At 46.9% G+C, this 17,153-nt stretch overlaps 1 protein-coding gene across 2 annotated transcripts; it reads left to right on the forward strand.

Moving 5' to 3' along the window:
- The first annotated feature begins 984 nt into the window (after window positions 1-984).
- On the forward strand, window positions 985-14,557 carry LOC135257070 (protein phosphatase 1A-like). 2 transcript variants are annotated; one of them, XM_064339492.1, is made up of 6 exons: window positions 985-1,362; window positions 3,088-3,939; window positions 4,758-4,875; window positions 11,275-11,386; window positions 12,770-12,827; window positions 14,303-14,554. In XM_064339492.1, the coding sequence occupies exons 2-6, from the start codon at window positions 3,106-3,108 to the stop codon at window positions 14,330-14,332; spliced, it is 1,152 nt and encodes a 383-aa protein (XP_064195562.1). In that variant the 5' UTR covers window positions 985-1,362; window positions 3,088-3,105; the 3' UTR covers window positions 14,333-14,554. The 2 variants fall into 2 exon arrangements, with proteins under 2 accessions (XP_064195562.1, XP_064195563.1); XM_064339493.1 differs by having other exon boundaries at window positions 1,000-1,063; window positions 14,303-14,557.
- Window positions 14,558-17,153: the final 2,596 nt, after the last annotated feature.

Raw genomic sequence — 17,153 nt, forward strand, 5'->3', positions numbered from 1 at the left:
AGTTGAACTTATTGAAATTGGTTTTGAGGAGAACACAATGTAAACAAAGTAGAATTTGAACGAAGAGGAACTGAACTGTACTGGAACTTAAAATTTCCAAGCATTCTTGGAGTTGAATACAACTTTACATAAATTATTTTTAAAACTCATGTCATTTGAAAGCACGTGGCATATTGAATTAGAAATGGCCAGGCAACTACAGTAATATCAGCAATCGTAATTTCTTTCTGTCAGATTACTCTCTCAAAACAATGAACAATTACGCGACGGACGTTGAAAAGCACTGTTTTATGATATAACTAACAATAGGCTAGTAAGTGTAATTAGGTTAGTTGTCACGAGTGTCTTTCGCCACGACTTTGAAAGACCGTGCTGACTGGGGTCTTTTAATATCCGTTCGAGTGACGTAATACCACAAAGACAGTTCTCTAGCTCTGGTTGCAGTTCTCAGTATGCTACTATTCCCAGGCAACATCCCATTTGTATTATGTAAAGTAGGCTACTGTATGCCTTTACATGGCAAATAAGTGCAGATGAGCACATCTCATTTTGTCGACGCAATGTTTTGTTTCAATTACGGGTATTCATCATGGAATTTGTAAAATATGCTGGCCGAGTGCGCGTAGGTTATAGTGAACCTTATAGTTTTTTTTTTTTTTTTTTTAACTTTCCAGCAAGGTCCAGCAACAGACGAATTGCGTTCACAATTTCACATAGATTGATAAAATATAAACGGAACATGTCGTTATTACATTATTATGGCGCAACATATTGAATGGGCAGTGTTAATTCATGGAACTGCAAATATGTAGAAACTGAAGCAGGAGAGACGATTGGAAATATCGAGATAGCAGCATACAAATTCTGTTGCAGACCACGCACGGGCTTTTTGCTGACACACAGCGCTGTGCAGACCAGCTCGCAGATTTATTCCTCTTCGGCTCCGTGATGATGTAATTCTTTCAAGCACGCAACCTGCTGTATGTACATCCGGGTCCCTGTGCTATCGTTAATAGATGCAGGCTGAGGCTCTCTCTCGGAGGGGCTGGGGTTGAGCTCTAAGGTTAGGGCTTTTTTCCTCAAAAACACGCTGGCCAAATACAGCAACAGACTTGCTAATGAGATTCGAAAACATTTTGTCGTCGCCACCCATGTCAAAGTAATGCATCCCTGGCTCACCCAGAACGGAGAGCTAGTCTCTTTTTCAACCTGAATGCATTGAAGGCGGTTTCGCCCCCTCACTTAGCTATCGCTCGTAGCCTCTCTCTTTCTTTCGGTATTTCTCTTCGCGGTAGCGATTCCTCTCGCTGCCGCCGCCTTTGTGTCTTTTTTCATATAACGCAAAGCTCGTTCCGGATTTGGGTAAGTTGTGAAGTGCTCTAGCAGCACCATACTTTGCTTCGAAATAATATCGATAGCCGAGCTGCTAACTAGCTAGCTAGCAAGACGCGCAGGGTATATATTATAATGTAGGCCGTGTAAATACAATGGTAGGGGGCGCTTAGGCCTCGGGGACAGCAGGTCCGGGGCCTACTGACGCAGGGTGTTTATCTATGTGATATGGCTTGGTAGCTTTCTAGTTCGATAGGTAGCTAAATGGTTTTTAGCTTATATAAGATTTATTAAAGGCGTGTTAGTAACCTATTTCCGTATAATGGTAACGTTACGCAAATTTAAGAATTGTGTAACGCGAGTCATTAGCTAACGTCAGATTAGCTGACGACCTGCCGTACTCTCTTCGCCGTTGGTGATAACATAGCTAGCTAGCTAACCGTAGCAAGCTAGACAGCCTACTAACCTAGTCCTAAGTAACGCTAGGTAGCTAGTTTGCGGTCTAAGTTATGACTGCATCAAATGTGGGCCTCCCTGTGATTGACAGCTGTCAGGAGCTTTGGGTGCATAAATTACCCTGCAAGAGAAACTTGTTTTAAAAATAAATTAAACTCTTGTACTTGCTATAGCTCCCCAGCTAAGTTACATTGCAGTCATACGCTCATTGTGACTGGTGTCAAAGTTCGTTCTCGTATTCACTGCTATAAAAATTGTGGAACAGTTAAACCTGTGGCCAGCTGTACACTATTTATAGCTAGTGAAAATAAACAGTAGCCTACATCATAGCCAGTTAGCCAGCCAAGTTAGCTGGAGTCGCCTACTATTTTTCAGACGTCAACAAAACAAGTTAACTGTAAGGTGTACGTTTTATATTTCGGATTTGTATTATGATACTTGTGGATTCCATTGTGTACCGCTGCTGTTTTAAAATACAAAATATAATTGCGTTTGCCCGGACATGGGTCTGTTTGCGAATGTTTAAGTTAATCGTACGCTATCGTTTGCAATCGAGTATGCCATTTTTGCGTGCTGTAACATTAAATTATATGGAATGTCTTTAGTGTATTTTCGTATTTGCAATGGATTATGTGTTTTCTTGGTTTATCGATTGTGCCAGTGTTGGGATAATTCTTGTGTGGTTACAGGAGCCCTATGTAAAATTCTGTATGTTGTGAATTGGAATGCTACCTAGATTAATACAAAGTTATTTTTCTCATGCCTAACTATATTAAACAGTTGCCAGGGTTTATCTCAGTGCTACAGCTATTGATGATTTTATAAACCAATAATTCCTTTTTTTTTAAATAATCTGTAAAAAACATTATTTTATTTTTTTAACAGCACAGACATTTGACACAGTTAAACATCTGAAGAATACTGTGACAGCCATTCTAGCCTTACAGTTCTTCAAGTGGCTTTGTTTATGAAGGATATTCTATTGGACTTCCGCCCACCCCCAAAACATTCAAACAAATAACTGTTGAGAGAAGGCAGCCCGTTTATCTGCCCACAGTTTTGCAGTTTCAATTATTTTCCCATCAAAGCAATGAGCACCTTGTGTTCATGTGTGGACGGTTCGGGGAAACGATTGGGATCTTAAATTATATCGATTTATCACTGCGTCAAATCGATTTTTGTTGATTCGATAAGTTCGATTAGTCGGATCAATTGCCGCAGCCCTAGTTTATTTGGCTTCTAACTTCTTGTTTCTTTTTTTGTTGTTGTCCCGCTTCCTTCCTTCCTCTCTTCTTGCAGGTCAAAGGATAGGTGAAAATGGGTGCTTTTTTGGACAAGCCAAAGATGGAGAAGCATAACTCTCACGGGGAGGGGAACGGCCTGCGCTACGGCCTGAGCAGCATGCAGGGCTGGCGGGTGGAGATGGAGGACGCGCACACGGCCGTCATCGGCCTCCCGCACGGACTGGACCCCTGGTCCTTCTTCGCCGTGTACGACGGGCACGCGGGCTCCCAGGTGGCGCGCTACTGCTGCGAGCACCTCCTGGAGCACATCACCAGCAACCCGGACTTCCGCGGCGCCGCCCCCGAGCCGTCGGTGGAGAGCGTCAAGACGGGCATCCGGACGGGCTTCCTGCAGATCGACGAGCACATGCGCGCCATCTCGGAGAAGAAGCACGGCGCCGACCGCAGCGGCTCCACGGCGGTGGGCGTGATGGTGTCGCCCAAGCACATCTACTTCATAAACTGCGGGGACTCGCGGGGCCTGCTGAGCCGCAAGGGCAAGGTGCACTTTTTCACGCAGGACCACAAGCCCAGCAACCCGCTGGAGAAGGAGCGCATCCAGAACGCCGGCGGCTCCGTCATGATCCAGCGCGTCAACGGCTCGCTGGCCGTCTCCCGGGCGCTGGGCGACTTCGACTACAAGTGCGTGCACGGCAAGGGCCCCACGGAGCAGCTGGTCTCGCCCGAGCCCGAGGTGTACGAGATCGAGCGGTCGGAGGCCGACGACGAGTTCGTGGTGCTCGCCTGCGACGGCATCTGGGACGTCATGGCCAACGAGGAACTCTGTGACTTTGTCCGGTCCCGGCTAGAGGTGACGGAGGACCTGGAGAAAGTCTGCAACGAGATCGTCGACACCTGTTTGTACAAGGTAAGGCCGGCCAGATAAGGACTGTTTGGTCAAGGAGATTTTTTTTTTTTTTTTGCAGTATTTACTGTAAGCAGGGCTTCATGTGCAGCTTAAACACACCGTGGCTCTCACTGCTAATGGACATGGCTTGCAGTTGGGAGAGAGGGGTCAATGGGCTTTTAACTTTGTTTGAAAACCCTTTGTTTGAAAAAGATATGGGGCGTTTTTTTAGCTAATGGGTGAACCAGTTTAGGCTTGAGCAGGGATGGAAACGGCATTCTCGTTACATAGCAGTTTCTGCCGTTCCAGGTCTTACGAGCGTTATGCTAATGTGCTAGGTGTAACCTGACTATTGTTGGCTTCGATACACCAGTGTACTTGTGAGTGGCAGAATGAGTCAAACTGCTGTGCATTGAGGGTGTTTTTTTTATGGCCCTGATGAATATTAAATGGGTTTGAATCTCACGTCAGTTATTATTGGTTTGAGCCATTTTCTGTAAACCTCAGACAGTATTTAATACGGGATTTGGAACCAGGAGGCGACAGCCACCGAGTTTTAGTGCCTTTCATGTGGCTCGCTATGTCGGGTTCTTTAACTTGCTAAGAGTTTCCCATTTGGCTTTTCAGAAAGGGAAATGGTTTGCGTTTCAAATGCAGCCCTGAGTTTCAGCCTTTAGAACAGTCACTTGAGGAGCCGTGGAACTGAACTGGATTGGAGGAATTGGTGGGAAGTGCTAACAGCCCTCTGCTCTTGTTGTTCCCCCTCTCTCTCTCTCTCTCTCTCTCTCTCTCTCTCTCTCTCTCTCTCTCTCTCTCTCTCTCTCTCTCTCCTGGAACAGGGAAGCCGAGACAACATGAGCGTGGTGCTGGTGTGCTTTCCTGGCGCGCCCAAGATCTGTCCGGAAGCTGTGAAGAGAGAGGCGGAGCTGGATAAGTACCTGGAGAACAGAGTAGAAGGTGGAGCATCCAAAAAGGCTAACAAATAGCTGTCTTACACAAGGCCTCTCACTCACACGGAGCTTTCCTATAGGCTTCCTGCAGCTGCCAATTAAATGCGCCAACAGTAACTTAGGCACAGTCCCGCATTCAGAGTTGCACTTTTTGACACCTGACTAGCTGTAGTCATGGGAGATGGATATATATTTAAAAAAACTATTCTCTAAACAAGATAGAAGTGTTGCACATGACGTGTCTGTCGTTAATGTTTTCTAAAAGCTGCTTTAAGTAAGGGTAATGAAAGTAGCAAAGACACCAAAATGGAAGAGCCATTTTATATGTAATGAGTATGTTCAGCGTGGCCATCAAATATTATTTCAGTGTAATCTCACTTCCATTATGTATTATAATTCTTCTGCCATGAGAATGTATTTGATAACCGTTTTATTTGAATGTTTTAGCATTTCCAGTTATAACAAAGTACAGAAGGCAAAAAAAATAATCGTAGTAACAATAACCACCTTGGAGGTTAGCATGTGGAAAAAGTAGATGGACATAATGTATCGTTAGAGTTGCAAGATTTGGTGTTAGATGAGGTGTGGAATGAATGCATGTGAAGGCTAATTTTTCTTCTTGGCACTTTCTATTAGCCGTTACGTATTGCATTTTGTCGTGCAAAGAGATGCATGTGCTTTGCCTTTTATTTCTGCAGTTGTATTTTGATTGGTAAAAGTGGGCCTGGCTATCTAGTAGTCCAGTGTTAGCACTACAGACGTACAAAAGGAAGTTTTCCCACTGTTTATGTTTCTAAGCGCTCAAGTCATGCATCTTGGACGCAGAACCACCTGCTAACAAGGAAGCGCTTAAAAATACAGACAGTTTTCACTCGTAATGAAATTCAGTAAAATGAGCAGCATCCACTTTTTTAAATATTTAAAACATTGGGAAGATTTTTTTTGCATTTTTGATGTGCAAAATATTTTTAATAACCTAGCCACAGAAGAATCCCAGCACATACTTTCTGCATGTGTTGCAAATTTTTGTATCTGAAAAGTGACCGACTCAGTGCTTTATAAGTATGGGGAATGCCACGCATACCTGCCACCCCATTGTAAAGTTAATAGTAAGACAAAATGGTTGATTTAAAAAAAAATCCTGATCATTTTTTAGTACAGATCTAAAATATGGTGCTGTGCTTGGCATGCCAGCTTTTTTGTATGTAAAAGGTAATTCTGTCTTTTTTTAGTTTAACTGTAGACCTGGATGCATAGTTTTTATGGAAGGTGGCAAACGGGATTCTACGACAGTTCTAGAATTACTGGAAGCCTGAAATTCCCTTTCTACGTGCCATTTTTTGAAATGCTCCACAGGCAGTATTTGGAATTTGTTTCTGGTGTAACAGGATTTAGGTTGGCACCGTTCGTGTCGAGGCTTGACGCGTCCCGCGGTGCCTATTCGGGCGGCCACCGAAGGGTGTCAACGAGCGACGGTTGAGCGAAGCGTTTTTTCAATGAATGACGCGGCGTTTTCATTGGTCGACGCCGGCCAATAGGTGATTTGCAACGTCTGGTAGCTCCGCTCGTTTTCCCATAACCAGTATTAACCCTGGGGTGAAAAAAATGGAAGGCAGCTGCACTGGAGGTTTGGCTGGGACCCAAGCGTGACGTCTGCGCTTTCGCTATTAAACTAGGTGTGTCCCGACTTGTGCCGCTCTTTGCTTGTTCATTTTCTTTCGAGGCAAGGAAAAGGCGGGCTCGTTGAGGTCATTTGCTGACAAAGTCGAACGCAAAAACAGCGAATTGGCGAAACAACGTTCATTCAACGAGTTTATTTAATGTATGTGATAATTAAACGATTAAAAACATGCTTTAAAGCAAAAAAGAACTTGGGCAAACTTTGGTTTAAAATGGCACAGTTCTTTAAGCTCTTGGAGTCTCTCTGATGCTGGTACCGACAAGCTGCGTCATGTTGCATATTTAATTTGCATCATACAGTCGTTCTAATGCTTCGTGTCGGGGTGTGCAGGATTCTGTTGAATGTGTGAAGTCTTCAAATGGTTGATATGTGGCTGGATGGAATCCAGATTATTTTGAGTTAATCTGGAATGATATAGGCCTACCTGGAATACTGCTGCGAGAATTTTGCTTGATGACTTTGATACACATTATTTACACTAATTGTTAGCGTTGTGGAAGTAGCCTGATAACTGTGGCGTCGGTTGGTTAGGAATACCATATGTTGCTGCATGTTCCTTTATCTTGGCATCAACACTAAAAACCTGCAGATTACTGCGTTAGCTTTAAGGGCTGACCTTTGAAAGCCTTCAACACTTTGTGTTCACCTGACAATTCTGGGTACTACTCCGAAATCGAAAAGCTTTGTGCCAACAAACCTTACACTAGCACTAGCGGACTGTACATATTGCATCTGTGTTTGTTTTTTTATCTACTTCCAAATATTCAGGAAGATTGTTGTTTATTATGTATTATTCATTGCACAGATCTTTATGTAAATGAGCTCCCGTCTTGCACGTGTTTGTCATTTGTGTGTGGTCCAGTTGGTCGGTTGCTCTACGTTTCACCTCTGGGGTGAACGGAGTTGCGCGTCGCATTGGAATTGCGGGCTGTGCCCCCTTGCCTCCGCAACACTTGATGAATGGCCCGGTCTTAACAGGGCTGCTGTTAAAAGTTTTGAACACTATTTATTTTATCGCTGCTCACGTAGACTTTCGTAAGGTTTTCCCGCTCAAGATGGCCGCCCTCGGCGTCTCCGTCCTGTGAGGTGGGCGTCGGCCGCAGCGCCCTGGCTACGGCCGCAGTGCTGCTTCGGAGTCTCGCGCGTGCTGTCGGACGGGTTTGCGTGCCTGGTTCAGAGCCATCCTGGTCACTCTGAACTGTGCTTCAGTGTATTTATCACCCGTCTGAGGGCGGGGCTTTCAGATGACAGTGACCTCGGCCGGGATGGTTCGGAACTCCAGGTGACGACATAGCTCAGGAGGTAAGACCGATTGTCTGGCAGTCGGAGGGTTGCCGGTTCAAACCCCGCCCTGGGCCTGTCGAAGTGTCCTTGAGCAAGACACCTAACCCCTAACTGCTCTGGCGAATGAGAGGCATCAATTGTAAAGCGCTTTGGATAAAAGCGCTATATAAATGCAGTCCATTTACCATTTAGGTGAGATATTCTGCCTCGTGACGGCAAGGACTCGGGAGGGAAGTGTGCAAGTCTGTAGACTTTCAGATTTTACTACGAGACTCGTAAGGTTAGCTAAGGAAGAGAGAGGAGGTGGCGGAAAGTATGCTGAGGTTGTGAAGGAATGCTGTGCTGCATCTGGACTGCGTTTGTTAGTATTTGAGGAAGATACCTCATGTAGCATGACATGCATAGTTTAAAAATAGCCTTAAAAAATGCCTCTTTAATTTATACCCCTGGAAATCTGTGTTTTCATTGGTTCTTCGTTTGCTTGGTTACGCAATTAAAAATATGAATTGCTATATGAAAGTATAGCAGTTGACCGGTGGTATATGTGTTCTTGCCAATAGTCTGGGAATCTATTGAGAACTGATGACGTACCGCATAGGAAGAGAACCCTGTAACGTCGCCCAGTAAATAGACTCATTCACTAATGAAATGCTGGCTGAAATTTCAAAACAGGAGCTTAAGGGAGCTTTGTCACAGATACATTTTAAATGAACGCATAAACCATGAATAACTTACCAAATGCTAACTGCACATTCAGTTAGCCCATGCTCTTCCTTCTTCGTGCAATCATTTATGAGGTTTCCATCAAACTGCTTTTTTTATGCAAATTTTGAATTTGCGCATAAGTTAACCTGAGTGGAAACGTCCGAAATGATCCGAAATATCGTAAAAAACGTTTATACGCTTGGCCGAGGTTGAAAAATTGGCAGATAAAAAGTACAGATAAAAAAAGATGTGATAAAAGGTGATGGGAACAGATTTTTTTGAATAAATGCCGACTTGACAGGGCCCTGAGTCACTTGGTTCCACTCCAGAAAACCCAACGATTCTACAAAGCATTCTAAATTCCGAAATGCTTTACCCAAAACCGCTGGGTGAAATGCCCGTGCACAACAGTCTCTGAGAACTGCTTGATGCGCCAGCATTCCCAGGCGTACGGTGGATTTCATGGTGGTGATATAGCCATCTGAGTGGTCGTTAAATAGACCATTGCATGCCCTCTTCGATGTCTCTGGGCCGCACGTAATGCGGCCTCGTATAACTGAGCGAGAGCTGTTATGATCAGTCTTCCAAGAGTGAGCCTGTCTTGCAGGCTTCCATAGTGTCTGGCTCACTCGAAACTAACGTTCTAAGCTCTTTCGAATTTCACAAACATGGTAAATCCCTGCATCAGGCTTGAGAAGCTCTTATCCAGAGCGATTCACAACTATTTCATTAAAGCATTTTTTACATTGATCCATTTAACAGCTGATATATGCTGAGCAATGCAGGTTAAGTACCTGCTCAAGTACAGGCAGTGTTTACTTCCAGGGACCTGCTTGCGGCTTATCCTAGTTTCCTTGACCTGTAACACACTCGTCGCGCCATCTTCCAGTATTCACTAACAGTGGTTGATGGAAACGCACACCGATTCACATTTTCTTTTGCCGACTTTTTTACGGAAAGTCGCTTGGCGTTTGCGAAACATTTGGACGGAAATGTAGTTAGCGGTGCGGTTTGTTTCAGTGATTCAAGCAGATATTCTTTACAGGAATTGACACGCAGATTACCATTTTCAATCTGTGCTGCACTGATATATCTTTCCAGTCATTGGATTAATACTGGTAAAGTATTTTTACCTTGCTGAGGTTCCCAGTGGAAAGCTTGGAGAACAAACAACCCTCAGCAAAGAGGCCATGGCTCGGTGATGCTCGAAAAGCTCACGGCAAAGTAGCAGCAATTGCTATTCTTCTGATCCGCCTTTCAAAGCATGTAGACATTGGCGTTTCTTTGTAATTTTCTGTGTCTATAATGTAGATGTGAGTTTATCCATAGGCGTTCCTTGATGTATAAACACACAAATGAAAGATAGTACTTGAAGTAGCGGGGATATTCAATTGATTTAAACACTCTTCAGGTTCACTCGCGTTAGTAATCCTGCAATGAATTTAGCCAGCGGGTTGAGATTCATTGACGACAAATGGCATCGCTTCTGTGCTGAACTGACCCCACTGACACTTAGCAGGACCTCGCACCCAGTTTCAGAAAAAAACGAAATACACTACTAATAAAAGACGATACACTCAGTTTATTCTTCAGTTTTTTTTTTCTTAACTGTATTTTAATGTTGTACCCTGATATGTAAGCTGTCTTTTGAACCACTTGATTTATATATCTAGTTTTTTATTTTTTATTTTTTTGCAATATCCTGACGTTTTTGTGGTCACGACTTTTTATATGCGTTTACTTGTGTGTGTCATGTGGTCATGCCAAGGAAATGAAAACTGTGGAATTCCGACGTGTTGTGTTTCTGAACGCCAGACCTTAGGCCCCATTTCGTTTCGTCCTAAACGAAATGAGGTCCGAGTGCAGCCGTTGCCGCAGGTGAACTCTCATAGAAGACCGTCAGGGAGCTTTCCTGTCTTGAAACTTGTACCCAGACGCACCTCGTCTGTGTCAGATCCGATAGGTGTGTCTTTGAAACGGCAAACGGTTTCTGATAGGAGGGTTGTCCGTCTGTCCAGCTGTAGCTCCCGTAGCTTAGAAACGGGGGGGGGGGGGGAGGGGCCGAGCCAAGCCCCGGGTCCCAATTTTTTAAAATGTTTATACGTTCAGAGCACAGCATTCGAAATGTAGAGAACTGTGATGTTGTCATTTTTAGCTGTCACCGGTGATTCCAATAAAAGACATTTACTGAACATGTTCTGAGCTCCTTGGCTTTTATTTGTTGTCGTTAAATCCCCCGGGATCGAGCTTAGACGCGGCCTCCCGCGGTCACGCTAATACGCGGTTAGGCTAATATGCGACGTAGCGGCGAAACGTCGGGGGGTTCTCGGGCCTTCGTTAACGCGATTGCGAACGCGCGCACACCCAGCGGTGTACCCGCGGCATTTAAGGAAGCTCTCCTCCAAGCCCTCAGCACAGGCTGAAGCCCCCACCCCCCCCCTTTTTTTTATTGGACAGAAAAGCAGGGCCGTGTGCAGGCAGGCTGATGTCAGTATGAATCAGAGAGGAGACCCCCCCCCCCGACCAATTGCCTCCAGCGGATAGGTGGTGACTCACATGTTGTCATGGCGGCATTACCACTGTCTGTGTGTGTGTGTGTGTGTATGTCTGTGTGTGTGCGTTTAAGGGTTTCTTTTGTTGTTGCTATTTTTTTTTTTTTCCCTCCGTAAATTGATGTGAATATTTTATGCTTGTGTGAGTCCACCCCACTTACCAAGAAGTCCTTCTGATTCCCAGAGATCATTAAGAAGCAGGGGGATGAAGGAGCGCCAGACTTAGTCCACGTGATGCGTACATTAGCCACGGAGAGCATCCCCAACCTGCCACCAGGCGGCGAACTGGCCAGCAAGTGAGTGACCATTTTTAAGTGTGCAAGATTTCTGAGTGAAAATTTAATTCCAAAAAAAGTAAATAATACATTTAAATACATGCAGTTCCGGTGGGGGAGGGAGAGCAGTTGTCGCGACCGAGCCCCCCCCCCCCCTTCCCCGTGCGAGCCGGCTTCAGGTCCGTAAAAGCAGCAGCTTGGGTCGGCCCCCGGGCTGCACGGAGGCGCTCTCGCCGGTCCCCCCCCCCACGCGGAAACGGCGGTGCAAACCGGAGCGGAACCGCCCCACCCCACCCCCGCGCATCGTGGATGGCCGGGGAGGGGGGGAAGGCTTTGACGGTCGCGCCGCGGCGCTTCCTGCCTTTCGCTTCTCCTCCCTCCCCCGCTGACACCCCCCCGCCCCCACCCCCAGCTGAACCGCCACCTACCGAGTCCGCGCCGCCTTTTTAAAATGGCCGCCCGGCTCGGATGGCAGGCTGCCCGGGCTGGTCTCGTGCCTGAGCTGCGGCGGTGCTCCGGTGTTTGCCTCTGCTTCAAAACCCCGCGCTGCCGTTAGGCCCCCCGGATACACGGCGGAGTCATTAATGAATAACCAGGGGCTGATGACCGGGGACCGATGGGGGCCGGTGTCACAACCACTACCTGTTCTCTCACAGCGAGGCAATTAAACATTAAAACACCGCCGAGACGTCGAAGACGTTCCTCGTCGTGTACGGAGCACTCTGTGGTACCCCGCGGGGCGCTGGGATTGCGGTGCATCGCTAAGGTTTATTTACAGTCTTTACTGGTGCCCGGGCTCCCCCTCTCTCTTGAGCTTTACACCTTTCAGAGAGGAGCACCGAAGCTCTTGACAGCATCGCGTCCCCCGGCTGCACCCTCGTGGACTCGCGTATGAAAGGGAGGGCGATCCCACCCCCCACCGAGGGTCAGCCCGGAGTCGCACTCTGTATCGATTTCCCCTTCAGCGATGAAAAAAAGCGCATTGGCAAAAAAAAAAAAATGTTGCCGGTGTATTTAATCCACTTGCTGCTTTGTCCTGAGATTTCTGTCCAATTTAAGCAAGTTTTACCGTTTATTTTTCAGACCTTTCACAGTATCACCTGTCTCCTTTTAAAGTTCCAACAAAAATTATAATAATTGGAAAATAAGTGTGTGTAATAAGTGTAAATTTAGGGGTCAGCTTAAACGAGATTGAGTTGCCATTGTTGTGTGAAGGAAAATATTTTGTGTAGCTTAAAATTGTAAAGCCAGTCAACCGATCCCTCGTAAAGTGAACGGCTGACTGGCAGGTGGGATATTTAGCATTTAGCATTATTCATTCAGCTGAAGTTTTTTGTGTTGGTTTTTGTTAGCGCCGTGCTCCGGAAGCTAAGCTGTCTCCTCTGTTTCCCCCCTTTGCTTTAGACGGAGCGTGGTGGAAGCTGTATATAATAGACTCAACCCTTACCGGAGCGAGGATACGGTAAGCTCCGCCCCCCCGTCTGCTGCCAAACTCTAGTCCCATCGGTGAGACGTCAGGCTAGTCGTACAGTCACATTCGCTTCAGCATCTTAAGCTGCTACACTATCTTTCTTATTTGTATGTATGTGGATCATGTAACCTAAGTCAATATGTTTTTAATGAATTAACCTGCAAAGATTTTGAGGGGTATGGCAACCTCCCTTTTGGAGTTGGGAATTGGGATTTCATGTTGTCTTTTTAAAGAGCACTGAGTAGCCCCTCCATATCCCTAAATTCCCTTTCTAAGACGTATAACCTGGTCAGTGACAGGGGGACCAGTGTCAGTCAGGGGGTTTCTTAAGGGCGGTCCTGTCTCAAAATCACCTCAGCACTTTCTGTTTGTATATTCGCTTCTGCCCCCGGGCCCCTTTATTTAAGTATTTCCGTGTCCATGCACGGTTCCCGGATGGACGGCCCCTTGTTTCAGAGAGCCAGCTTTGCAGGGTGGTATTTTAACTGTGGAGTGTGACAATTACTGCTGGGGAAGTCAAACCTCGTGACCCCGTAAGCCCACAGTCACGTGTTGTTGACTAGCCAATTCGATCGAAGCACTCTGGCGGCAAATCGCTTTTGATTGGTTCACGGCGAGCCAATGAGCCGCAGCCTATGGTAGCTCCACCCATTACGGGGATGATGAGGACTCTCTCTCTCTCCCTTCGCTAGCCTATGCGACTCGCTACTCGCAAAGTCTTCCTCTCGGTACTTAAGACCGTAAGACTTTTGCCTGCCGCGACTTCTGTCAGGAGCAAAAAGATTACAAATAAAAGCCATTTTAAGGGGGTTCCTGTTTTAAGCCCTTCACGCGTCGTCCCTGGATTTCTCCTGGCAGAACGTTTCTGTTTCTGGGGGACCGGTCGGTGGCATTCCTGCAGTTAGCGGTTTCGGGTTAGCGGCCAGTCGGCTCTCAGAAACCCAGCCCATCCTTTGCCAACTTGAAACTTCTGTATGGGGAAAGGCCCCCCCCCCCCCCCCCCCCCACTCAAACCTCCAGTATCGATTGTGTCCTTTGAGCGCGTCTGCACTCCAGTATTGATCGATCTGTTGTTTGAGCGCGCCTTTGTGCACGTCCCGATCGTTACTTCATCGATCGCCTCGAGACGGCTACGAACACGGGCCCGTTCAGCGTCATCGCAGGAACCCCTCCCCCTTCCCCGCCCGCGTGCCGAGAGCAAAGCTTTCTGATTGGATTCGCCCCTTGCGACCAAACCCCCCCCCCCGCCCACCGCACCAGAACGCGTAGCGCGCGGACCGCGTCCAGTTAGCGAGCGTGCTCTGGCCAGCCCTTAAGCGTGGTGGAAATGTGCGTTCTCGTAAACCAGTTGCATTCTGGGATATGGATAAACTGCTGTGCCTGGATGTTCCTCCGTGTCTGTAAAATGGCTCTCACTCCTGTTTTGTGTTTTTGTGTTTTGTTTTGTGTTTTTTTTTTTTGTGAAGGACTCCGCCTCCACTGACGACATGTGGTAACGCAGCCCCACGCTTCGCCCGTCGCGTTTTACACACAAGCCACCTACACCGAAACCCCTCCACAATCCCCCACCCCCCGAGACCACCCGCCACGCCCACCCACCCGCCCGCCCGCCTGCCAGGTTCTCTGTCCCTCCTCGCTCCTCCCGCCTCTCGTTTGTTAAAGAAGGGAACTAGCGGCCGAGGCGAACGGGGGGTTGGAGGAGACGCTCGGGACCCCCCCCCCCCCCCCCCCCCGCTGCCTGCAGTACAGCGACAGCCTGCCCAGGGAGCCGGGAGCACCCCTGTTCCCCCGGATTTATTCTCTCTCTCTCTCTCTATCCCCCCGCCCCCCTTTTATTCTCCTCCCTCCCTCCCTCCCTGACCCAGGTAAACTGCAAACCACCACCAAGTCAAAAAAACAACAATGTTTAATTATCTTCTTTTTTTTTTTTTTTTTTTAATTGATTGAAATGATTCTTTGCTGTAATTAATCGGACTCGAGATTTATTGTGCGCGCGTGTTTGTGTGTGTGTGTTTGTGCGTGCGTGCGTGCGTGCGTGTTTGCGTGTGCGTGCGTGCGGGTGGGCGGGCGTGTTTGTATTTTTCTTTTTTTGTGAAGTGCAATTGTGCTTGCACGCGGAGAAGCGCCTGTATTTAACGCGGCTTGAGTTGGTTTCAGTAAAAACAAAAGGAAAACAACAAAAAAAAAAAAAAAAAGATGACCGGTATGCACTATCTGCCTTTTTTTTTTCTTTTTTTTTTGGTCTGGACTGCAGCTCTGAGTATCTGGTCTGTGTGGCGAATACCGGCCGGCCCCTCCTCCCGGGGCCCCATTTTCCCCCTCCTCTTTTAGTTTGTGCACTTTAAAGAAACGGGTAAATTCTGCAAGTTCACGGCAAAGCGAGAGTGTAAGTCAGACAAAATCATGGCTTGTGACAACTGCAGGTTATTACTTCTTTTTTTTTTTTACCGGTCCGTGGTTCTGTCGGAGCGCGCGCGCGCGTCTGTCTGAAAAGGGTTTTTCTTTTGTTGTCGCCGTTCCTTTCTCCCGCAAAATCGGCCCGAGCGAGTCTTTGTTGCCGGCTGCGTTCTTCTTTTCATCCCCCCCCCCCCCCCCGGAAATCGGGAAGCGCTTTTTAGATCTTTTATTTTGATATATTTTTTTTTTTTCCTTTCTCAGTTTTTGTTGACAACAGGGAAACCCCCGTGTTTGTCGGCACGTGTGTTTTGGTAAAAGAGGTGTCTGTGTGTGTTTGTGTACCTGTGTGTGTGGTGGTGCGTGCGTGCGTGCGTGCGTGTGTGCGTGCGTGCGTGCATGTGTGTGTGTGTGTGTGTGCATGCGTGCGTGCGTGCGTGCGCGGGTGTGTGCGCGCGTGTGTGTGTGCGCGCCGCTCTGCTGTAGCCGGCTCGGCGTCTGTCCTAGCGAGGAGCTCGTTCTCCGCGGCCCCGCCCATTGCTGGCGTCCATCTCACACTTTTCTCTTCTTCATCGGGATGCTAAACTTCCATTCTGCCTCCACTGCATGTCTGTTCATTCGAGTGTAAATACAAGTGCGTAAAGCACATACAGTAACGGTAGCTATACAAGGTTCTTTTTAAGAAAGATGGGTCCTCGCCTTGCTCTCTCTTTTTTTTTTGGCCAGGAGGAATCAATAATGGTATAGTTGGGGGCACAAACCTTACACACGCAGCATTAACCAGGATTTAGCTGATTTTAGTTTGTCAGGAAGTTGTCGTTTACCGGTGGACGGGTTTGGCCGTTGAGTGCTTTGACGCGCTTCCCAAAGCCCTGCTTCTGCGTCCGGCTGGAAAAGCAAGCCTCCACCCCCCCCTTCCCGGTTTTAACTCCTGAGTGTTACTCCCTGAGTGTAGAGCCCACCTCTGTTTTCGCAGCATCCAGGGCTGGCCATGGTTGCTGCTGCTGTTGTGTGTGTGTGTGTGTGTGTGTTTTGATGATCGCCCTTCGTAAGTTTAAAAATTTTTTTATTTTTATTAAACCCCCAAGTCTTTTTGTTCTTAACATTGGTTCTCCATCAGAAGTTGTCTTTAACAGCTAATAATCGTTTCAATTTTTTTTAAATTAATGCAATTTTTTTTTCTGGGGGGGGGGGGGGGATAGTTGCGGACTTATTCATAGTTGGCGGTATTACTAAAGAGAAAGCAATGCAACGTGTGTGATGGTTACTAAAGATTGTGGTACTTTTATTATTTTCCTTGATTTTAAAATCAGGAGTCTAGATTTAGGCACAAAGCGAAGCCCGCTCCATCCTTAAATTTCGAGTCACGGATTTCCGCAGGCCGTAGCCTTTTTACCGCGGCGGGTCGACTCGTTTATTTTGACCGCCGAGCTCTTTGCGCGCGAGTCTAAGAGAAAGCCGCAGCTGCTTGAATTTGTGGCTCAAAAGGTAAAAGTCAAGGCACATTGTGGTTTGATTGAACCCGTGCCTGCTGCAGGTTGAATACAAAGGAAGAGGGTTTGCAGGTGAAAAGCTGTTTTCACGTGGCTTATTATCTTGTTGGCCTCTGAACAATAGTCTCAATTGTTGAATACAGGGTAATGCAGTTATGGGGGGGGGGGGAAAGGAAATTATATTTAAAGCTGACAATCTTAATAAGGTAACCCCATGTGGAAAAAAAACATACACACACATTAAGTGGGCTTTTAAAAAAGTAGTTTAATTGTAGATTAGGATTTTACCAAGCGATTTTTTCGTGAGCTTAAATCTACACTCTCCAGACCCGACCTGCCACCTAGCCAAGCGCGAGACACTCACACGGAAACACAGCCTGGCAGCGAGCAGCATTTCAAGTGTATGAGGGAGAACGAGCAGAGCTTCTGA

This window comes from Anguilla rostrata, chromosome 6 (genome assembly GCF_018555375.3).
Source record: "Anguilla rostrata isolate EN2019 chromosome 6, ASM1855537v3, whole genome shotgun sequence".
Lineage (NCBI taxonomy): Eukaryota > Metazoa > Chordata > Actinopteri > Anguilliformes > Anguillidae > Anguilla > Anguilla rostrata.

Coding starts and splice junctions, on each gene's coding strand:
- LOC135257070 (XM_064339492.1), top strand. CDS start 3,106: ATGGGTGCTTTTTTGGACAAGCCAAAGATGGAGAAGCATAACTCTCAC. Junction 3,940..4,757: donor TCGACACCTGTTTGTACAAG/GTAAGGCCGGCC, acceptor CTCCTGGAACAG/GGAAGCCGAGACAACATGAG. Junction 4,876..11,274: donor CCTGGAGAACAGAGTAGAAG/GTGGAGCATCCA, acceptor TCTGATTCCCAG/AGATCATTAAGAAGCAGGGG.